Genomic DNA, 23,891 nt, shown 5'->3' on the forward strand with positions numbered 1-23,891 from the left:
ATCTTTATGACTATGACTCTAGAAGAGTTAGAATCAGATCTACAGCACAGAGAAAAGCTCTTCAGCCCAATATGTCTGCAACAGTCAAAAACAGCCACTTCACTATACTAATCCAATTTTCCAGTAGTGGGCTCACAGCCTTTTATATCTTGGCACTGCAAGTGGACACTAAACTGTATTTCTTAAATGTTATGAGGATTTCTTCCTCCACCACTCTTAGAAGCAATGAGCTCCAGATTCCCATCACCCTGTGGGTGAAAATGTTTTTGGTCACATCTCCTACCTTAAACATATGCCCCAGGTAATTGATTTCTGAAATCAATAGGAAAAGTATCTTTCTGCCTACCATATCCATTCCCCTTATTTCGTACATTTCAATCATAGCCCCTCTGTTGCGCATGAAGTTTATGCAAGGTGCAAGAAAGGAAATCAGCAGAATATAACCAAAATAGTTGAGCTTAGAGATAACAAAGGCATCATTATATGGATTTCTCACACAGGTGAGCAGAGACAGCAATTTGTACGCAGTCCTGTCATCATATTTTGGCCCTACCGTGAGCAGGGTGAGGTTGCTGTTGCAACTTGTGACAGGCATTAGCCTTCATAACCTGTCCTGATCTTAAAGGGCACAATCGGCCCACTTACTTGCATGTATGGGAAAGAGCCAATGCACGTCAGTCATAGAGTGATACAACACAGAAACAGAACCAGTCCAATTCAAGCATAATCCCAAATGCTCCAGGCCTATATCCCTTCAAATCTTTCCTATTCACGTACCTATCCAAACATCTTTTAAACATTGGATGTGGGCGCAATCACACCAATGAGAACCACAAAGCTGTATAGCACTGAAACAGACCCTTTGGTCCAACTCATTGGGCAGCACGGTGGCACAGAGGTTAGCACTGCTGCCTCACAGCGCCAGAGACCTGGGTTCGATTCCCACCTCAGGCGACTGACTGTGTGGAGTTTGCACATTCTCCCCGTGTCTGCGTGGGTTTCCTCCGGGTGCTCCGGTTTCCTCCCACAGTCCAAAAATGTGCAGGTCAGGTGAGTGCAGGTCAGGTGAATTGGCCATGCTAAATTGCCCATAGTGTTAGGTAAGGGGTAAATGTAGGGGTATGGGTGGGTTGCGCTTCAGTGGGTCGGTGTGGACTTGTTGGGCCGATGGGCCTGTTTCCACACTGTAAGTAATCTAATCTAATCATGCATGCAGATACTCTAAATTAATCTAGTCCCATTTGCCAGCATTTGGCCTATCACCCTCTGAACCCTTCCTATTCACATTCCCATCCAGATACTTTTGAAATTTAATTGTAGCAGACTCGACTGCTTCCTCTGGCAGCTCATTCCACATACACACACCACCCTCTGCGTGAATAAGTTGCCCCTTGCAAACCTTCCTCAGGAAGTTAACTCCACACAGTGTCCCACGTCTTTTTTTTAAAATGCCTCACCTAGAGGACAGGGAAGAGTTGACCACTTGACCTCACATCAGTGTAGCCACCAGCCCTGTCATTTACCTCACTGCCGCAGGGGAGAGCGTGCTGTGCACTGGCTTGACAGTCAAAACACTTGAAAAGAAAACAGGATAGACTTGATGGGTTGAATGGCCTTCTTCCCAACAGAGAGTTGGGAAAGAATGTTTTTCTGGGGGGGGGGGGGGGGAAAGAGGATGAGGGGCTCCTGAGGACATAAAACGGCGCTATATAAATGTGAGCAACACAGACTCGTGTATGCCTGAGCTGGGGGAACAGCCTGCAACTCCCTGCCCCCCCCACCCCCGGGGTGTTGGGGTGGGGGGGGGGTGGGGATATTGCTGTTGCTCATCTCCCAGCCTCTGACCAGGAGGCTGGGTGTTGCTGGTTGCTATGGAAACCACCACCGACGCCTGGGCCCAGGAGGCGACACTCACCTACCGCTCCCGTGCGTCGAATGAAAAGCACCAGGTCCGCTTCCCCCCCCCCACGACAGCGCCGCGGAGACCCGGGCCCCGCATTAGATTACTCACCGCCTCCGAGACCCCGGCCGCCCAACCCGCCGAAACCTTTCTTCGCCGCCGCCGCCGCCGCAGCCGCATCCACTGCGCATGCTCACTTGCCGGCTGGCGGCGCAACCATTGTTACGCATGCGCATGTCTGTCGCTTCTACCCCACCACAAACCTGGTGCACATGCGTATTAAGACAATAGACAAAAGGTGCCAGGAGTAGGCCATTCTGCCCTTCGAGCCTGCACCACCATTCAATATGATCATGGCTGATCATCCTTAACCTCCCCATGTGCTGCCTTCTTTCCCCAAGTGCGCCGACACACACACACACACACACAAACATGATTCGCATGCGCAGTGCCCACTTGATGTATCCATTTGTGGATGCAGTGATGTTAACTGAGTTATGGAGATTGAGGGTCACTGTCCCACGGAGGTTAATGATTGGAACAGTATTAGGTCAGTCAGCTGGTTGCCTTGGCTAGGCTCATTCATTCCTGATGAAGGGCTTTTGCCCGAACCGTCGACTTTCCTGCTCCTCCTATGCTGCCTGACCTGCTGTGCTTTTCCAGCACCACTCTAATCTTGTCTAGGTTGGTGTCTGGCTTCTTCACCCCACCACCCCAAAACTATCTAGGCCCTCTTCCCCCTCCACATTCCTGATGAAGAGCTTTTGCCCGAAACGTCGACTCTTCTGCCCCTCGGATGCTGCTGACCTTCTGTGCTTTTCCAGTGTCACGCTTTTCGACTCTGACTCTCCAGCATGTGCAGTCCTCACCTTCTCAGAGTTGCACACATTCAGGCAACCAGAAAGTAACAAAAATAGAAATTGTTGGGGGGACTCAGCAGGTCTGGCAGCATCTGTGGAGAGAGAAAGCAGAGTTTACATGTTGGGTCCAGTGACCCTTCAGAATGGCTGCAGTGAAGAAGGGTCACTAGATCCAAGACATTAACTCTACTTTCTAGACTCTGACCGTACCTTACAGCCACAGTATCCATATGACTGAACTAGTTTATTTTTTAGTTAATGGTGAGCCTCAGAATGTGGATGGGGATCTAATGATAGGAATGAATATCAAGTAGAAGTACTTCAATTTTTAAAAAAATGTAAGTGTTTTTTATTGTCCGATAGTTTTGTGGCTTGAAAATTACTTGATGACAAGGAGACTACGCCAGTTGAGGACCTAGAAATAATCATTATCACTAAAGAAGTATTGTTGGGTAAACTAATGGGGTTAAAGGTAGACAAGTCTCCTGGCTCTGATGGAATACATCCCAGGGAAGTAAAAGAGATAGTAGGGGAAATAGCAAATGAGCTCATGGTAATTTACCAAATTGCACTGGATTCTGGGGCGATTCTGGCAGATTGGAAAGCAGCAAATGTTAAGCCACTGTTTAAAAAAAGGAGGTATACAAGAGGTGGGTTGACAATAGGCCTGTTAGCATAACTACTGTCATGGGGAAAATGCTTGAATCCATAATCAAGTAAGAAATAGCAAGACATCTGAATATAAATTGTCCCATTGGGCAGACACAGGATGAGTCCATATAACTTAATACCTTTGCTTAACAAAAGGTTACCTATTTCAGATTTAAAATTAACAATTGAACCAGCAGCTACTGACACTTGTGGAAGCGTTCCAATTCTCTACCACCATTTGTGTGTAGAAGAGAAACATCTCTCCTGAATGGTCTGATCTTTGACAGGATGGGATGGTCACTGGTAAGGCCAGCATTTGTAATTCATTCCTAATTGCTAATTGCTTTGAGCTGTGTAGCTTCTTAGGTCAGGAGATGTGAGGAATGTAGGATCAGATGTGATCCTATTGATTGGCAGAGCAGGCTTGAGAGGCCATATGGCTTGCTCCTGTTCCTGTTTCTTACTGTGTTATGGTTGAACGCACTTAAGGATCAACAACATTACTGAGGGTCTGGATTCAGATGTGATGTTGCCACCTAGCCGTTTGAAGGTTCTATACATGCCAGTCAGCGTGCCTTGCATTGGCTTCTGCATTTGGAAGCTGCTATTGCACAAAATTCTGAGATGAGTCGAAACTTCTTCACTCAAGAGAGCGGTCCATCTACGGAATTCACTGCCACAGAAAGCAACTGAAGCCAAAACACTATGATTTCAAGAAAGAGTTGGATACAGCAATATATACATCGTGTGCAAATCTGGTCTCCTTCCTATCAGAAAGATGTTATGAAACTTCAAGGGGTTCAGAAAAGATTTACAAGGATGTTGCCAGGTTTCGAGGATTTGAGCTATAGGGAGAGGGTGAACAGGCTGGGGCTGTTTTCCTTGGAGCGTCGGAGGCTGAGGGGTAGCCTTATAGAGGTTTACAAAATCATGAGGGGCATGGATAGGGTAAATAGACAAAGTCTTTTCCCTGGAGTGGGGGAGTCCAGAACTAGAGGGCATGGGTTTAGGGTGAGAGGGGAAAGATATAAAAGAAACCTTGGGGGCAACTTTTTCACACAGAGGGTGGTACGTGTCTGGAATGAGCTGCCAGAGGAAGTGGTGGAGGCTAGTACAATTTCAACATTTAAAAGGCATTTGGATGGATCTATGAATAGGAAGAGTTTGGAGGGATATGAGCCAGGTGCTGGCAGGTGGGATTAGATTGGGTTGGGATATCATGGTCGGCATTGATGGGGTGGACTGAAGGGTCTGGTTCCATGCTGTACATCTCTATGGCTCCATGACTCTATACCACTTGGGGCTAAAGGGAATCAAAGGATATAGGGCAGAACCAGACACAAGAATTGAATTGGATGATCAGTCATAATCATAATAAATGATAGACAGACTCAAAGGACTGAATGGCCTATTCCTGTTCCTATTTTCTAAGTTTTTATTCTTGCACCACCTTTTGACAAAAAAAAAATCAGAGATGCTCAGCTGTCTTAGGGAAACAATTCCTTAGCATCCTAACTTCTGTTCAAGGTTGTGGTTCGAGGCACACCACAGGACTTGATTAGCAAAGTAGCTGCGTTTATAACGTGACCACACAGGTTGAATATTAACTTACAAATTCTCCCACCACATATCAATGGCATGTAGATAAAGCAGTGGAGATTCCTGAGCCGATGGAAGGAATTTTGGAGCCTCTACTGTCATTATCAATGGCTTTGTGAAGATAAATGCAGGTCCCTTACTGTCTGAAATGAGAGAATTGATGTTGGAGAAGAAATTGGCAGATCTATTAAAGAACATCTTTACAGAAGACAAAAAAAACTTGCTTGATGTAAGGGCAATGTCATTTTATTTTCTATGTTTTTGATTGTGGGCTGAGATGGCAAAAAGGCTGTTTTAAAGCCAAAGGTTGTGAAAAGCATTGGATATAAATAATAGGAATTATGAAAGGATGGAGCAGTTTTCCATGGATCGTCAGAGGCTGAGGGGTGACCTTATAGAGGTTTATAAAATTATGAGGGGCATGGATAGGATAAATAGACAAAGTCTTTTCCCTGGGGTCGGGGAGTCCAGAACGAAAGGGTTCAGGTTTAGGGTGAGAAGGGAAAGATATAAAAGTGACCTATGGGGCAACTTTTTCACACATAGGGTGGTACGTTTATGGAATGGACTGCCAGAGGAAGTGGTGGAGGCTGGTAGAATCGCAACATTTAAGAGGCATTTGGATGGGTATATGAATAGGAAGGGTTTGGAGGAATATGGGCCGGGTGCTGGCAGGTGGGACTAGATTGGGTTGGGATATCTGGTTGGCATGGACGGGTTGGACCGAAGGGTCTGTTTCCATGCTGTACATCTCTATGACTCTATATACTTGCCATAGAGGGAGTACAGTTTAGATTTAGATTCTTCAGGCTGATGCCAGGAATGGCAGACTTGTCACATGAGGATGGGTTGGGTCGGCTGTGACAGCATGGCATGGTGGATCAGTGGTCAGCACTGCTGCCTCACAGCGCCAGGGACCCGGGTTCAATTCCACGCTTGGGTGACTGTCCGTGTGGAGTCTGCACATTTCCTCTGGGTGGTCCATTTCCTTTCACAGTCTAAAGGTGTGCAGGATTGTGATGTGCAGACTAGGTGAATTGCAGATGCATATGGTGCGGAAAAGGCCTTTGACCCATCAAATCTGCACTGATGAAGATGCAGAGACCCTTTAGCATGAACTGGACAGATTGGGTGAGTGAGCAAATCAAGGGCAGATGCACGATAATTTGGATAAATGTGAGGTTATTCACTTTGGAAGCAAAGAAATTACTACTGAATGGCTGTAAATTGGGAAAGGGGAGTGTCCTTGTGCAGTCATCAATGAAGGTAAGCATGCTGGGGCAGCAGCCGGTAAAGATGGCAAATGGTATGTTGGCTTTCATTGCAAGAGGTTTTGAGTACAGGAGCAGGGCTGTATTGTTGCAGTTATACAGGGCCTTGGTGAGACCACACCGAGAATATTGTGTGCAGGTTTGGTCTCCTTTTCTGTGAAAGGATGCTCTTGCTCTCGAGGGATTGCAGCGAATGTTTACCAGGCTGATTCCAGGAATGGTGGGACTGACCCATGAGGAGAGATTGACTAGGTTAGGATTGTTTTTGCTGGAGTTCAGATGATTGGGGAGGAGGGAGGATCTCATAGAGACCTATAAAATCCTAACAGGACAGAGTTAAAAATCACACAACACCAGGTTATAGTCCAACAGGTTTAACTGGAAGCACTAGCTTTCAGAGCGCCGCTCCTTCATCAGGTGGTTGTCACTCCGAAAGCTAGTGCTTCCAATTAAACCTGTTGGACTATAACCTGGTGTTGTGTGATTTTTAACTTTTAAACCCCAGTCCAACACCAGCATCTCCAAATTATGACTAACAGGACAGGATCAGGTAGATGCAGGGAGGATGTTCCTGATGGTTGGTGCGTCCAGAACCAGGGGTTATAGCCTGAGGATTCAGAGTAGACCATTTAGGATGGAGATGAGGAGACATTTCTTCACCCAAAGAGTAGAATGCCTGTGGAATTCATTACCACAGGAAGTAGTTGATGCCAAAGCAATGAATGTATTCAAGAGGCGGCTAGATATAGCACTTGGGGTGAATGGGATCAAAGGTTATGGGGAGAAAGCAGGATTAGGCTATTGAGTTGGATGATCAGCCATGATCGTGATGAATAGTGGAGCAGGCTTGAAGGGCTGAATGGCTGCCTCCTGCTCTTCTATGGTTCTATGTTTCTGTCATTATCCATGGGAAAGGCAGGGTTCCAGGGATAGAGGGGGCAGGTCTGGGTGGGATCCTCGTCAGAGGGTCAGTATGGACCTGATGAGTTCAGTGGCCTGTTTTCACACCTTGGGATTCTATGACTGGAATTATATTCACTGGAGATTGGAAGAATGAGAGGGGATCTCAATGAAACGTTAAATTTTGACTGGGCTGGACAGACTGGATACAGGGGCGGTGTTCCCCTCAGCTGGAGGGTCTAGAACAAGGGGGTCACAGTTGCAGGATATGCGATAAGACTATTTTGGATTGAAATGAGGAGAATTTTGTTCACTCTGTAGAATTCTTGACCACATAAGTTGGTGGAGGCTACATCACTGAATGCAATTAAGAAATAAATAGATGCACCTCTCAATGATGAAGGCGTCAAAGAGTCTGGGAAGAGAGTGGGAGTATGACATTAATATAGAGGATGAGCCACGATCATATTGTATACTACAGCAGGCTCACAGGGCCAAATGGTTTATCGTTGCTCCTACTTTCTGTGTTTCTATGTTTCTGACCAGCAGGTCACAGCAACTCAGACTTCCTGACTTCCCTCCGGACTTCACGTCAGCTCTGGTGAAGAGTCACCGAGACTCAAATCCTTGGCTTGCTTTCTGTCCATGGATGCTGCCTGACCCACTGTGATCACCAGCATTTGTTGTTTTCAGTACAGATTCCAGCATTGGCAATAATTTGCTCCTTCCTCAGTGAATTGTTTTGCACACCTATACATTGGCGTGAGCTTAAATATTTAGCTTGATATTCTCAGTGCAGGACTGAGGCATTGAGGCCTTCTCATGAACAACAGGAGCCAGCTGGCCTCCAGGCCTGCACATCTCCAAGGAAGTTTTGAATGAATAAAAGACTCATCTTCCTTTGTACCTCATGACCTTAATCATTGTCTAGCCCTGAGGAGTTCCTGCAGCACAGTCTTAATTAAAAATCCTTATGTTGGTGATATGTGCTTATTTCATTTCTGCAGCTCCTGAACTTTTCTTAGACACACACACACACACTTCTACCAAATGAAGCCTCTCATGCATTGTAAACTAGTGTAGTGCTGGAAAAGCACAGCAGGTCAGGTAGCACCTGAAGAGCAGGAGAATCGACATTTAAGACATAAGCCCTTCATCAGGAACTCCAACATCTGCTGTCCTCACTTTCTTCATGTACTGTAAACTGTTTGACATGTAATATAATGGGTGTGCACGCTCATTTTCTATCCATAATCCATGGAAAACCAGTGCCCATTAATTTTGGGCTGCATTGATTGCTGTTATGCAGCCAAATGATTCTTCAATTTTTTAAAAAAGAATTCAACATAGGAGGTGGAGAGAGCGCATAGATGGAGGTGGTGTTGTCGTGGTAATGTCGCTGAACCGGTAATCCCAATTTACAGCGGTAATCAGCGGTCAAGTTCGGGGAAATAGTTTGAAAACCCACCATGGCAGAGGGTGAAGTTTGAAATCAATAAAAGTCTGGAGTAAAATAATAGCTTAACAGTAACCAGGTAATGTCACCATAGTCCCACTTGAGAGAGAGACAGCTGGTGGTGATTTAAGCCGAGAGTTGTCATGCCTTAGGCGAAGGGAGAGGTTGAGAAGGAGACTCCTTCATAGTGACCTCAGCCATTGGGGCGATTGAACCCATGCTGTTGATAATACTCCATGTTGGAGACCAGTCAACTGAGCTAAACAACCCGCAGTTAGTTATTATCACAAAAATCCATCGGCTTCCCCAATGTTCTTCAGGAAAGGCATTCTGCCATGCTTACTTGGTCTGGCCTACATGACTCTCCAGATAGCATGGGCAAAGTAATAAATATTGTCCTGAGAAGCGTTGCCCTTATCTCACAGTGAAAAACAAGAAATGTCCCCAGACTTGGGCATCTACAGAAATACTACAAACAAATTCAGGTTTTTGCTTTTTCTGCTTCACTTGCTCTCCCTGGGGGCTGGCTCCTAAAGGAGTTTTTAGATGCATGGCTTAAAATCCAGCAATGTTGGATGAACTTGATTTCGCCTTCTGTTGCCCTGAGGTGAGAGGGCCAGCTGTACTTGAGCCAAATCTCATTGCCATAGCAGCCTTGCTCCTGAGCTGGTCACAGGCACAGACTCAGCTAGGGGAGTCTCTGGGCTCTTCCTTATTCAGGGCTCACAGGTAACTTTGGGGAGAACGATAGGGTCATAGCAGTGTGGTGAAACAGGAGTAAAGTTGGCAGTCATTGAAATGAGGTTCGGTTCTTGCAGAAAGGTAGAATCTTTTTAAAAAAAGCTAATTGTCACTCCATACCTGAAACTGAATGGAACTGAACTGGATAACATCAAAAGAGCTCTATAAAGCTATAATTTATCAAATCTGATAATAAGTTTATTTAATGTAGGTTTTAATTATAATTAACATTGTGAAAAACTTGGCAGTGACAGCCACCAGAGTGATTTGGTCCAATGCTATATTTCAGTTACATGCAAATATGCTCCAAAATTAAGTTTTGAAAATGATGGGGATCTTGTTGACCCTTGCATCCATTTTATTTCTTCATCCGTAAGTTAGCAGTCATCATTGACTTTCATACGAGCCACCAACTCCGTTACAAGATTTTGGAGCACTCCTGTCCTCATCTCGCTAATACTCAGGACAGCTCCATGGTCCACCACCTCAGTGCTTTCATACTCCCTTGTCACTTTATTGGTGATCAGTGAAAGTCCAAACACACGCAAGCCGCAGTGTTTAGCGACAATGACCTCAGGAACTGTACTCATTCCTGTAGGGTGGAAAACGGCAGAAATACATTAAGAAGCTACGATTTACACGAAGCATGAAGAAGCATGAATTGCCTGAGATTTCAATGGTCTGGTTTTGAGCACCCAAGGGACAGGTTTTCAAGTCATTACAGAACAGTAGGAGATTATTTGGGTCAGCATTGGCTGTTTGTAGAATGGATGGGTGGAGCGGGAAGGATAGGTTAGTGTGAAGCATAAGCACTAACAGCAATCAGTTGAGCTGAATGGACTTTGCCTGTCCTGAAATCTCTATATATGGCATTTTTAAAAGATTTTTTAAAAGATTTACTCACAGGATGTTGGCATCACTGGCTGGGCCAGCATTTGTTGCCCATCACTAGAATATTGAGAATTATACAAGTTTGAACAGAATGATAAGTACAAATAGTGAGAAAACTGAACAGTCAAAGGGCAAATCGGGGTGGACCAGAGATGTTACTGAAACCCAAAGGATAAACAATAAAATGAGGGTGATAACACCAACATATGAGGGACTGAGTGGAATCACAAAAGGTAAGAAGCAAGTCATGTATTTAGTGTGCATAAGGGAGCTCAGAATCTTGTGCAATAAAATACCATTGTTGACCTCAAAAGTTCAGAAATGTGATTGAAATGTTTTAATTATTGATGGGAACCAGGGCTATGTATTGTGTGGCACTTACTGAGTATAAGTGGGAGTGAGTGGGACTGTCACCGGACACTGATACACAAAGTGCTGTGATTTGTTGCTGCTCAGCCTACACCCAACACCACGGTCACCTTTTAGGTGCTGACCTTCATTCTGATTTGCATTCTAATTTCGAAGTCAGCAGGTTGTGGGGTCAAGTTCCAGTTCAGACACACACTGGTGCAGTCAGAGCAGTGGTATTGGAATCATCTTGGATCCTAAAGCTACATTGCCAAGATATGGGTCATTTGTTAACCAAACCCTGTGCAAATATTGAGGGAGTGCTGCACTGCTGGATGGAAATTAAAAAATCTGTGCTATGATTCAGTTAAAAGCAGGGATGTTCTTTTGGTGTTCTGACCAATATTTATCTCTCAAGCAATACTGAAAACAGATGATCTGACCATTTATTTTATTGCTCTTTTTTGGGGCTGTGCTGTGACAAATTGGCTGCTGTACTTTTTATGATATAACAGTGATGACATGTTAAAAGTACTTAATTGACTGAATTGTTATGGGATGTCCCAAGGTACTAAGCGTGCAAGTTAAAGTTCAGGTTACCTTTCATTCTGTAGTCTGCAGAAGGCTATTGCAATTGAGTCATACAGCACAGAATAAGCCCTTTGGCCCAGCAAAATCGACGTTTCGGGCAAAAGCCCTTCATCAGGAATGAGCTTTTGCCTGAAACGTCGATTTTCCTGCTCTTTGGATGCTGCCTGACCTGCTGTGCTTTTCCAGCACCACTCTAAAATAGACTCTGACCTCCAGCATCTGCAGTCCTCACTTTCGCCTTTGGCCCATCAAGTCAACTCCAACCCATCTACACTAATCCCACTTTCCAGCACTTGGCCCACAGTCTTTATTGTTATGAGATTTCAAGTGCTCATCCAAGTACTTTTTAAAGTTTCTGAGGTTTCCTGCCTCAACTACTGCTTCCCAGAAAATGCATCCCAGATTTCCACCACCTTCTGGGTGAAATGTTTTTTCTCAAATTCCCTCTAATCCTCCTTTTGCCTTTCACCTTAAAATTATGCCCCCTCATTATTGACCCTTCAGCTAAGGGGAACCAGCTGCTTCTTATTCACTCAGTCCATGTCCCTCATAATCTTATACATTTCTATCAGCTCTCCTCTCAATCGTCTCTGCCGTAAACAACCCAAACTTGTCCAGCCTCCCTTCAGAGCTGTTTTCTGTTGAAATATCTTACCCACAGCATCAACTCCAAGTTTGTAAAGAAGACGTGCTTCAGCAATGGTCTCGAAATGGGGGCCTGAAACCATGCAGTAGACACCTTCCCGCACATAATCAGAGCACTGCAGTTCCTTGCTTACATCCAGGGCCAGATTCCTGAGGCTTTTGTCATATGCGTTAGCCATGCTAGGAAAACGGGCACCAAACCTGTAAACAAGAGCACAATCACTTTTATTTTTTTAAACTCTGCTCCCTCATTTACTTCATTGATCTTCTCATCAAAATGAATGAAAACAATAAACAAATAATTCCGCTGGAAGTTTATATTGTTAGCTTTATACAGTAATTACAACCCAGAACCGGCCAAATTGATCCACATTACTCCAACCTTCATTCTTCCTTCCTTCCAACCTTCATCTAATGCTTCCAGTGTATCCTGTTGTTCCCTTCAACTCTAATTTCTTTAATCTAACTTCCCTTTAAATATGCCTCAATCAGGTCCTCTCTCAGCCTATTTGTCATAATCACTTAGTTTGATAGTGAGCTCCACAGTCTCACTACTCTCTACATATAGATGTTTCTCCTGAGTCCCCACACCTGCTGAGTTTCTCCAGCATTCTATATGTTTGTTTCAGATTTTCAATATCCACTGTACCTTGCTTTTATATAAACATGAGATTGGTAGGCAGAATGGCCTTATTTTCCATGTAAATCTAAGAAAAAGGAACATGGCAAAGGAGCAAGCGATAACTATAAAAGGTTCAACTATTCAAATTGTAATGGCTCCGTACCGTTCATCATTGGGTCCAATGAGAGGATGCAGCCCAATAAGACCTGGCATATTAATATGGTCCTTAATGATCATGATGTCTCCTGTGTTGTAACCATCGGCAACTGATCCTGCAGCATTGGTCACGAAGAGGACTTTAACACCCATCAATTGGAATACACGGACAGGAAAAGTCACCTGAGGAAATGGGGAGAGAAAAACACTATTTAACATTCAGAAAGGCTATGTTCGCCTTCGCATACCATGTCTGCCAATGTGAATTTCGGTCTGCATTTCACTCATCTCTGAGTACTGCATTAGGGTCGTATTCACATCGTTCTCACTCCAGTTCACATTCCCAGCTACCCCACACTCCCTTTCTGGTCAAGAATATATATTACATTAAATTTATATTATATTGGGTTGTGATGTGGAGGAGCTGGTGTTGGACTGGGGTGGACAAAGTTAAAAATCACACAACACCAGGTTATAGTCCAACAGTGGGCGGCACGGTGGCACAGTGGTTAGCACTGTTGCCTCACAGCGCCAGAGATCCGGGTTCAATTCCCGCCTCAGGCGACTAACTGTGTGGAGTTTGCACGTTCTCCCCGTGTCTGCGTGGGTTTCCTCCGGGTGCTCCGGTTTCCTCCCACAGTCCAAAGATGTGCAGGTCAGGTGAATTGGCCATGCTAAATTGCCCGTAGTGTTAGGAAGGGGTATGGGTGGGTTGCGCTTCGACGGGGCGGTGTGGACTTGTTGGGCCGAAGGGCCTGTTTCCACACTGTAAGTAATCTAATCTAATCTAATATTTATCTGGAAGTTGTAGCTTTTGGAGCGCTGCTCCTTAATCAGTTAACTAGAGGGTGAGGATCATAAAACACAGAATTTACTGCAAAAGATCACAGTGTCATGCAATTGAAATGATATATTGAACAAACCTAGATTGCTGTTAAGTCTTTCATCTTTTAGAATGGGTTGCAGGTTTCGGGTCATTGATCCCAGAACTTCTTTTAAGTCATATTCTCAAGATAACTTAATGTTTTATGAAAAAAGATGACAGTTCAGCTCAGACAATGTATTAAAGGTGTGAAGTTAGAGTCTGTCTGTATCCCAACCTTGAGAATTTCAGACTGGTCAGAGCGGCCAAGCAGAGGCTGATAGCCAAGTTCGATACCCATGAGGATGGCCTTGATGGGGACCCTGGGTTCATGTCACACTACAGGTGACCCCACTACACTATACAGTCTCTCACACACACACACACACAACCACACATACATACCCCACACTCTTACATGCTCACACACTCACGCAGACCCTCTCCCATACACACGATCACTCTCAGACACACACATATACACCCCCCCCCCACACACACACACGCACGCTACCAAGCACGTACACACGCAAACACACACTCTCTCACGTGCACTCACACGCACACTCACACTCTCTCTCTCCCTCACATGCACGCACAGATGCAAACACACCAAATCAGTCTATGGGGTGAATTTGCATTTGCAGAATTGTAGAATGCAAATGCATTCTATTTTTGCTCAAAAAGCACACAACCTGCAAGCAGTTAACACAGGCAGTAAATCCATAAAACATTTAATAAATTCCTACTTTGAAAATAGAACCAGTCTGAAATATTCAAGACTACTTTCTATTAGAGTTTATACTTCTTGAGACTTTTCGTAATCCATACTGTTCTAACCAAGCACTCCTATTCTGGAAGTTTCACAAACTATACTCTTTCATTAAGGTATTTTCTTTTCTTTAACTGCGCTGAAAAATTTCCCTTTCGAGGCAAGACTATAACTGAATCTGATTCTGGATTAGTGGTGCTGGAAGAGCACAGCAGTTCAGGCCGCATCCAACGAGCAGCGAAATCATTGAATCTGACTTCAGTCAGGTTTCCTTTAAACAGCCCAGATGTCATTGAATTATTTTTAAAATAAAAACTTTCTCATTCTAGAATCTGTTAAAGCTAATGGGCTGATTAGCTTCCCAATTGTGTAAGGTACTTTCATAAATACACCAGGAATCACAGGTTTAAAATCATGGTTCTGGTTCATGTTCTGATTTTTTTTTAAAAAGCCTTCACCAAAACAGGCCAACATTTATATGCCACTAGTTTAAAATCCAAACTCATTTAAAAAAAATTGTTTTAAACTGCCAGAGGAAGTGGTGGAGGCTGGGACAATTGCAACATTTAAGAGGCATTTGGATGGGTATATGAATAGGAAGGGTTTGGAGGGATATGGGCCGGGTGTTTGCAGGTGGGACTAGATTGGTTTGGGATATCTGGTCAGCATTGGTGAGTTGGACTGAAGGGTCTGTTTCCATGCTGTACATCTCTATGACTCTATGACTGGGATACAGACAGACTGTAACCTCACACCTTTAATACATTATCTGAGCTGAGATGTCACCTTTTGTTTTAATAAAACCTTAAGTTATCTTGAGAATGTGACTTACTAAGAAGTTCTGGGATTTACATATTAATGAACTCAAACTTGCAACCCATTCTAAAAGATGAAAGAGTTAACAGCAATCTAGGTTTCTTCAATACATAGTTTTAATTGTGTGACACTGTGATCTTTTGCTATAAATTCTGCATCTTATGATCCTGCCCCACTAGTTACTTGACGAAGGAACAGTGCTCTGAAAGCTAGTGTGCTTCCAAATAAACCTGTTGGACTATAACCTGGTGTTGTGTGATTTTTAACTTGGTAAAAGTTGATTTACTGATGTGAGCATACAGCTGTTTTGTATTTTGGACTATATTCCGATTTAACTTTAGCATGTAACACAGTCACCAAGTTATTGTTTGCAGGATTTTTGATTACTGAGTATGAGAGGTTCTCTAAAAATAGAGCCAACATTTGCAGGAAAAAAAAGACAAGTACAAACAATGCAGCATTTGTACTGATACGACAATGACCATTTTGAATGCGATAATGTTACGCTAAATCCTCAACATCATCTCCCAACATGTGATTTAAATCTGCTTCACTCTCATTGGAAATAATTTGTGAAGTAATTTAATTTTTTGGATTTCAGTGTGGCACATGATGTATTCCATGCCTATGGTATCTCATCTGACCTTACTTAATCTCCTTCCACAGTCTTCATTTAGCTTCTCTCATCTAAACAGGGTAAGTCAGGCTGACAGTGAGATAATTCACACAGGAGCATTCATCCTAGAAGATATTTTTGATAGCCATCACATGCAGAGGATGCCTCTATTCGGACTTCAGCAAGGTGTCCAACAAAGTTCCTGATGGTAGACTGGTTCCCAAGGTTAGCTCACATGGAATCCAGGGAGAGCTAGCCATTTGGATACAAAGCTGGCTTGCATATAGGAGACAGAGGGTGGTGGTGGTGATGGAGGGTTGTCTCCCAGACTAGAGGCCTATGACCAGTGTCATAGAGTCATAGAGATGTACAGTATGGAAACAGACCCTTCGGTCCAACTCACCAATGCTGACCAGATATCCCAACCCAATCTAGTCCCATCTGCCAGCACCCAGCCCATATTCTTCCAAACCCTTCCTATTCATATACCCATCCAAATGCCTCTTAAATGTTGCCATTATACCAGCCTCCACCACATCCTCTGGCAGCTCATTCCACACCCGTACCACCCTCTGTGTGAAAAAGTTGCCCCGTAGGTCTCTTTTATATCTTTCCCCTCTCACCCTAAACCTATGCCTTTTAGTTCTGGACTCCCGACCCCAGGGAAAAGATTTTGCCTATTTACCCTATCCATGCCCCTCATAATTTTGTAAACCTCTATAAGGTCACCCCTCATCCTTCGACGCTCCAGAGAAAACAGCCTCAGCCTGTTCAGCCTCTCCCTATAGCTCAAATCCTCCAACCCTGGCAACACCACCTTTCAAATTTCACAAACATCTTTCCGATAGGAAGGAGACCAGAATTGCACACATTATTCAGTGCTGGGCGCACTGCTTTTTGTCATTTATATTTGGATGTGTTATAGGAAGAATATTATTAACTCCAAGATGGTTCAGAAGAGATTTACCAGGATGTTGCCAGTAATGGAGGGTTTGAGCTATGAGGAGAGGCTGGATAGGCTGGGCCATTTCTCACTACAGCATGGGAGGTTGAGAGGTGACCTTGTAGAGGTTTATAAAATAATTAGAGGTATAGATAAGATGAATGGCAGATGTCTTTTCCCTAGGGTGGGGGATTTCAAGACTAGGGGGCATATTTTTAGGGTGAGGGGAGAAAGAATTAAAAAAGACATGGGGGCAATTTTATTTTAAACAGAGAGCATTTCATGCGTGGAATAACTTCCAGAGGAAGTGGTGGATGTGAGAACAGGTCATTTAGGTAAGTACATGAACAGGAAATGTTTGGAAGGATACAGGCTGAGCGCAGGCAGGTGGGATTATCGGAAAGATGTTGTGAAACTTGAAAGGGGTCAGAAAAGATTTACAAGGATGTTGCCAGGGTTGGAGAATTGAGCTACAGGGAGAGGCTGAACAGGCTGGGGATGTTTTCCCTGAAGCGTCGGAGGCTGAGGGGTGACCTTATAGGTGCTTACAAAATTATGAGGGGCATGGATAGGGTAAATAGGCAAAGTCTTTTCCCTGGGGTCGGGGAGTCCAGAACTAGAGGGCATAGGTTTAGGGTGAGAGGGGAAAGATATAAAAGAGACCTGAGGGGCAACTTTTTCACACAGAGGGTGGTACATGTATGGAATGAGCTGCCAGAGGAAGTGGTGGAGGCTGGTCCAATTGCAACACTTAAAAGGCATTTGGATAGGTATATGAATAGGAAGGGTTTGGAGGGATATGGGCCGGGTGCTGGCAGGTGGGACTGGATTGGGTTGGGATATCTAGTCAGCATGGACGGTTGGACCGAAAGGTCCATTTCCATGCTGTACATCTCTATGACTCTATGATTATGGTCAGCATGGGCTGGTTGGACCAAAGATTCTGTTTTAGCGCTGTATGACTCCATGATTTATTCTAGCTACCTCTGTGTTAAACATATTCCATTTCAACCATCTTGTTTTCAAAGACTCAAGATCGGAGCAATGGTGTTGCACCACCGCAATGTAAACATCTTGGATTTTTCTAAAAGCAGCATTGGCAAGATTTGGGCCATTGATCAACCAATGAGGAAAGGCTGAGGCACTTGGGGCTGTTTTCATTGGAGAAAAGAAGGTTTAGGGGTGACTAGATAGAGGTGTACAAGATGATTAGGGGTTTAGATAGGGTTGACCATGAGAACCTTTTTCCACGTATGGAGTCAGCTATTACGAGGGGGCATAGCTTTAAATTAACGGGTGGTAGGTATAGGACAGATGTTAGGGGTAGATTCTTTACTCAGCGAGTCGTGAGTTCATGGAATGCCCTGCCAGTAGCAGTGGTGGACTCTCCCTCTTTATGGGCATTTAAACGGGCATTGGATAGACATATGGAGGATAGTGGGCTAGTGTAGGTTAGGTGGGCTTGGATTGGTGCAACATCGAGGGCCAAAGGGCCTGTACTGCGCTGTATTTTTCTATGTTCTATGTTCAAACCTGCTGCTAGAATTATTTTCACTGAAGTCATTTCATTGCAGCCTGTAACACAGTAACCTCCTCAACTCATTAGTCCGATCATCCTTCTCCAGTTCCAGCTTCTATGCCTGTTCCTGAGTTTCATCCCTTCTTCATTAGTAGTTTTGCTTTGAGCTGTTTGTTAGCTCTGAAACTTCCTCTCTGAACCTCTCTCCCCCTCAACTTCTCTCTCCCCCTTTAGAATGCTCCTTAAAAACAATCTTCCTGACCAAGCATCTGGTCACCTGCCCTAATATCTCTTAAGCAGCTTTGTGTATAATTCTGTTTGATAATCTCTCCTCCAAAGCCCCCTTGACATTTTTACTGGTTTAAAGAATCTATAAAATAGGTAGAGATGTTATTTAGAATTTTTCAACCATGTCATGTGCCATATATGTTATTGAAACTGACTCTCTGTGATTTCAACCTGTGAACTCAAACAACTGCAGTTATACATTATGCAAATTACCTAAAATATATGGTGTAAAGAAAATTATCATTCACTGTGTTCACTATAGTCAGTTCCACTTTCATCAGTTTCTGCCTATGCTTTATGCATCATCTTTAAAGTAGGCTGCTGTCCTAATGATATGCATCCATATTATCATCGGCTGTCCCTCTGTTATCTGGTAATTCTGTCTCATGTCATTTCCACAGCAGCAGGAAGTAGAAAATACATTGCCGTTTTGATTATCCTGCAGATTCTTTTTTTTTATTATTTAACTTCTTCCTTGTTGCTTCTTTCAGCATTCATCTCTCTTACAGCTCTGAAAATCCACACACGTTCAGGCGCACCATTCCTCACACTGTGTTTCCAGTGCGGTCTGCTTCGTGGTTCTGACAGGCTGCGGCCAAGAGTGTGGTGCTGGAAAAGTACAGCAGGTCAGACAGCATCCAAGGAGCAGGAGAATCAGCATTTTGGGTAAAAAAAAACCCTTCATCAGGAATGAGGCTGCACCCAAGGGCACATCATCCATCAGAAAATGTTGCATTACCTTTGTCAGTGAGTATCCTTCGAACATGTGGAAACGCCCTTGCATGCAGACACAAGTCTTTCCATTCAGCTCTCCAAATACCAGCTGACCAGCATGTCCTTTCACTGGATACAGAAGGGAGAACAATCAGTGGTATAGAGTGAATAGCCAGCAACCTTTCCTAACCTGCATTAGGAACAACTACAACTTATATAACATTTTTAGCAAATCAAAACTTTACAGGGCATTTAACAGGAATGCTGTATCAATTGAAGCATAATTGCCAACGGTGGAATGATGAAAATCAGGGAAAGTCAAGAGACTAGAGTTGGAGGCGATCTTAGAGGGTTGGAAAGCCGGAGGAAGTTAAGAAATATGAAGGTGTCAAGCCCACGGAGAATTTTCAATGAGTATAATGCTGGACTGGGAGCTAATGTAACCCACTCTAGATCATAAGGCAAATATGGATGCAGAAGTTTATTCATTCTGTCCTGCATTCTGGAAAAAAACCCCAACAGTACCTAATTGTGGCATCCTGTGTTTCTTAAATGATTCCAAGCTTTAACCACCAATATCCTGCACAGAGATCTATTCTACATGCTGGTTGCGCTTCATGTGAACAAAGCTTTCTTCATTTCACTCTGAAGTTAATCTGTTCTGAAGCAATCATCCCAGTAAACTCTTTCTTTCTCTCCAGACCTGCTGAGTTTCTCCTGCATCTTCTCTGTTCGTTTCTAAGGTTACACTGCATTACTTTCACACTTGTCACTCCTGTCCTATTGTGTAACTTGAAGACATGTTCTACATTTCCATTTTCTGTGCCGTTTATAGTTTTAGAACCTCGAAGAAATCTTTGACAGTGGTTGGCAGTTGGGTAAATTGTTAAACAAAGGCAGCAGGATCCAAAGCATTTTGTAAAGAGCTCCATTGAGAACAAAACAAAAAGTGCATTAAATTATAAGGGGCATGGAAAGGGTGGGTAGTCCAAGCCTGTTCCCCAGGGTGGAAATGTCAAATACTAGGGGCATGCATTTAATATGAGAGGGGGCAAGTTTAACAGAGGTGTACGAGGCAAGTTTTTAACATGAAGGTGCCTGGGATGCCAGGGGAAGTGCTGGGAGCACATACTATTCGAACATTTAAGAGGCATTTAGACAGACACATGAACAGGTGGTGAATGGAGGGATACAGACTATGTGCAAGCAGATGGGATTAGTTAAGAATAACATGTTTGGCATGGGCACGGTCCCTGTGCTGTACTGTTGTATGTTCTAAATTAATATTTAGCTGTTAAAGAACTGCTGGACTGTAGTGTCCAATTTACATACTGTTTACAGAATCACTGCATTAAAAACATGTCTCATTCAACAGAAACCTCTGTCAGCATGCTCCTGTAGAAACTTAATAATTATAGAAACGGAGACAAATAGCACAAGTACCATCTTCAATCCCTAATCTCTGAGATATTAATGGATGTTAGCTGGGTCATGTCATTGTGCTGCTGAATGGAAATATTTACTGAGGCCGGTAACTGAACTTGTACAAGGGACGCAGATGCAGGTATAAACAAACGGTCAGGAAAGCAAATAGCATACTGGCTATTATTGTCAAGGGACTGAAGTACAATTGTATGGGCTGTGGTGAGACCGTACATGAAACAAATCAATGCAGAGATTGGAGATCTGAAATGAAATTAGAATGTGCTGGACAAAGTTCAGCAGTTCTGGAAGCATGTATGAAAAGACAAACAGAGTTAATGTTTGAGTCCAATACAACAGTTCTTTGGAACTTGTGCTGCCAGAACAGTTGGCTTTGTCTAGTATTACTGGAGTACTGTACACCGTCTCTACATTTAATGAGACACATACGTATGTTGGAGATGGCACAATGAGGACAAAGTGAGGACTGCAGATGCTGGAGATCAGAGTCGAAGAGTGTGGTGCTGGAAAAGCACAGCAGGTCAGGCAGCATCCGAGGAGCAGGATGAGGATTAATTAGATTGGCTCCTGGGACAGAGGCGATAAAGTGTGGAGCTGGAAAAGGCACAGCAGGACAAGCAGCAGCAGAGGAGCAGGGGAGTCGACGTTTCAGGTGAGAACCTTTCATCAAGTCCTGGAACAGAGGAGTTGTCCTGTGACAAGAAACTGAGTAAATTGGGTCTCTATTCTCTGGTGTTTAGAAAAATGAAAAGTGATCTCATTGAAACACTGAACATACTGAAAGGGCTTGAAAGATTGCGCACTAAGATATTGTTGCTGCTGGTCGGGGAATCTAAAAGGCAGGGGAGCAGTCTCGGGATAAGGGGCCGATCCTTTAAGACTGAGATGAGGAGATTTCTTCATTCAAGGGTTGTGGATCTGTGGGCCTCCATCATTGAATCCATTTAAGATTTGGACAGGCAGGTTTGAGATCTCTCAGGGGATCAAGGCATATGGTTAATGGGTGCGAAAGTGAAGTTGAAGCCTAAGGTTAGCCGTGATCAGATTAAATGATGGAACAGGCTTGATGGGCTGAATGGTCCACTCGTGCTCCTGTTTTTGAGTCCTTGTGCTCTTGTAAGTGCCTCTACGTGATCAGTCAAAGCAATGGCTGGAATTGATGGTATGAACGGTCCCTACGTAACTGTAAAGGTGTGCATTACAATAATTACATCTGTAAAAACCATTTCTTTTAACTTTTCTGTATTTTTGATTGAGGACTGAAATGGGAAAACCAACTGTTTTAAAAACCACGGGCAGAAGTCACATGACATCAGGTTCTAGTCCAATAGGTTTATGTGAAATTACAAGCTTTCAGAGCATCTGAACATCTTAAAAACCAAGGAACGTGGGAGTATTGCTGCAGTTTTTAAAAAGAAAGTAACTTGACACTCATTGCAAACATTGTTTACACAGCTGTTTGTTTGTAGTTGGAAACTATTTATTTTTGAAACACAGCAATTCATCTAAGTATAGACATCTGGTTTCATGCTTTCTGTCAACCTGAAAAGACAGAAAATTTGAGGAAGGGTACAAAAAGGATTTACAAGGATGTTACCAGTACTGGACAGTGATAAGATGCTGGATAACTGGGACTTTTATTCCTGGGTTGTAAGGGGTTGTGGGGTGACCTTATAGAGGTTTATAAAATCATGAGAGACATGGATAAGATGAGTAGCAAATGTTTTCATCCCCAGGATAGGGGAGTCCAAAATAGAGGTCTTAGGTTAAAAGGTGAGAGGGGAAAGATTCAAAAGGGACCTGAGGGGCAACGTTTTTACACAGAGGGCGGTGCACATGTGGAACAAGCTGTTAGACAAAGTGGTAGATGCTGGTACAGTTACAATATTTAAAAGACAGTTGGATACGTTCATGATTAGGAAGGGTTTGGAGGGATATAGGCCAGATACAGGCAAATGGGACTAGTTTAGTTTGGGAAACCTGGTTGGCATGGACGTTTTGGGCCAAAGAGTCTGTTTTGGTGCTATATTACTTTATGACATTTGTGTACTTTGATAAAATTTTTAACTCCTGTGATGATTCCAGGAATAATGGGATTTAATTTCGAGAACGCTACCCCAGTGACGTATAACTGACCCCTTACTCCACCTGAAAGACATTATCTCCTGGGAGACATAATTTATTTTCAGAAAAAAAAAGGTCAGGTTTGATGGTGAAGAAGGTAGAATTTGGGAAATACAATGCCTTAAGCTTCTTCTTACATGACAGAAACAAGTCTGAGGGGACATTCTGATTAATACTGGGACAGTACCTAACTACTGCTTGCCCATGTTTGGGGAGGTTCAGTAAGTCACCACAATTTGCTCCAAATGTAGGCAGCCTGTTCTATAGGTTTATGGGCCACATGGTGGCACAGTGGGTGGCACAGTGGTTAGCACTGCTACCTCACAGCGCCAGAGACCCGGGTTCAATTCCCACCTCAGGCAACTGTGTGGAGTTTGCACATTCTCCCCGTGTCTGCGTGGGTTTCCTCCGGGTGCTCCGGTTTCCTCCCACAGTCCAAAAATGTGCAGGTTAGGTGAATTGGCCATGTTGAATTGCCCGTGGTGTTAGGTGAAGGGGTAAGTGTAGGGGAATGGGTCTGGGTGGGTTACGCTTCAGCGGGTTGGTGTGGACTTGTTGGGCCGAATGGCTTTTTCCAAATTGTAAGTAAGTAATCTAAAACAATTTACTAACCTCGGAACTGACCTCACACAAACGTACAGGTTCATAGTTCCTTGGAAGTGGAGTCACAGGTAGACAGGGTGGGGAAGAAGGTGTTTGCTATGCACTCCTTTATTGGTCAGTGTATTGAGTTGGGGTTGGGAGGTCATGTTGCAGCTGTACAGGACATTGGTTAGGCCATTTTTGGAATACTGCATTCAATTCTAGTCTCCATGCTTTAGGAAGGATGTTGTGAAACTTGAAAGGGTTCAGAAAAGATTTACAAGGATGTTGCCAGGATTGGAGGGTTTGAGCTGTAGGAAGAGGCTGAACAGGCTGGGGCTGTTTTCTCTGGAGTGTCACCATGTGGGGCATAAATAGGATGAATAGCCAAGGTCTTTTCCCCAGAGTAGGGGAGTCCAAAACCAGATGGCATAGGTTTAGGTTGAGAGAGGAGAGATTTAAAAGAGACCTAAGGAGCAGCTTTTTCACACAGAGGGTGACTCGTGCGTGGAATGAGCTGCCAGAGGAAGTGGTGGAGGCTGGTACAATTACAACATTGAAAGGCATCTGGATGGGTATAT

The 23,891-nt window shown here is 43.8% G+C and overlaps 2 protein-coding genes across 4 annotated transcripts in view; both read right to left on the minus strand.

The window, feature by feature from the left end:
- Positions 1–2,104, minus strand: part of c37h20orf96 (chromosome 37 C20orf96 homolog) — a 48,168-nt gene extending 46,064 nt beyond the window's left edge. For both annotated transcript variants that reach the window (XM_072556243.1, XM_072556242.1), the window contains exon 1: positions 2,012–2,104. In XM_072556243.1, the coding sequence (XP_072412344.1) occupies positions 2,012–2,080 (69 nt within the window). In that variant the 5' untranslated portion in view covers positions 2,081–2,104. The remainder of the gene's footprint in view (positions 1–2,011) is intronic.
- A 7,450-nt stretch (positions 2,105–9,554) lies between these two features.
- The window catches only part of pnp4a (purine nucleoside phosphorylase 4a), a 162,113-nt gene continuing 147,776 nt past the window's right edge, over positions 9,555–23,891 (minus strand). For both annotated transcript variants that reach the window (XM_072556245.1, XM_072556244.1), the window contains 4 exons: positions 19,187–19,290; positions 12,639–12,814; positions 11,864–12,054; positions 9,555–9,970 (listed from right to left, as the gene is read on the minus strand). In XM_072556245.1, coding sequence (XP_072412346.1) covers positions 9,756–9,970; positions 11,864–12,054; positions 12,639–12,814; positions 19,187–19,290 — 686 coding nt within the window. In that variant the 3' untranslated portion in view covers positions 9,555–9,755. The remainder of the gene's footprint in view (positions 9,971–11,863; positions 12,055–12,638; positions 12,815–19,186; positions 19,291–23,891) is intronic.

This window comes from Chiloscyllium punctatum, chromosome 37 (genome assembly GCF_047496795.1).
Source record: "Chiloscyllium punctatum isolate Juve2018m chromosome 37, sChiPun1.3, whole genome shotgun sequence".
NCBI lineage: Eukaryota > Metazoa > Chordata > Chondrichthyes > Orectolobiformes > Hemiscylliidae > Chiloscyllium > Chiloscyllium punctatum.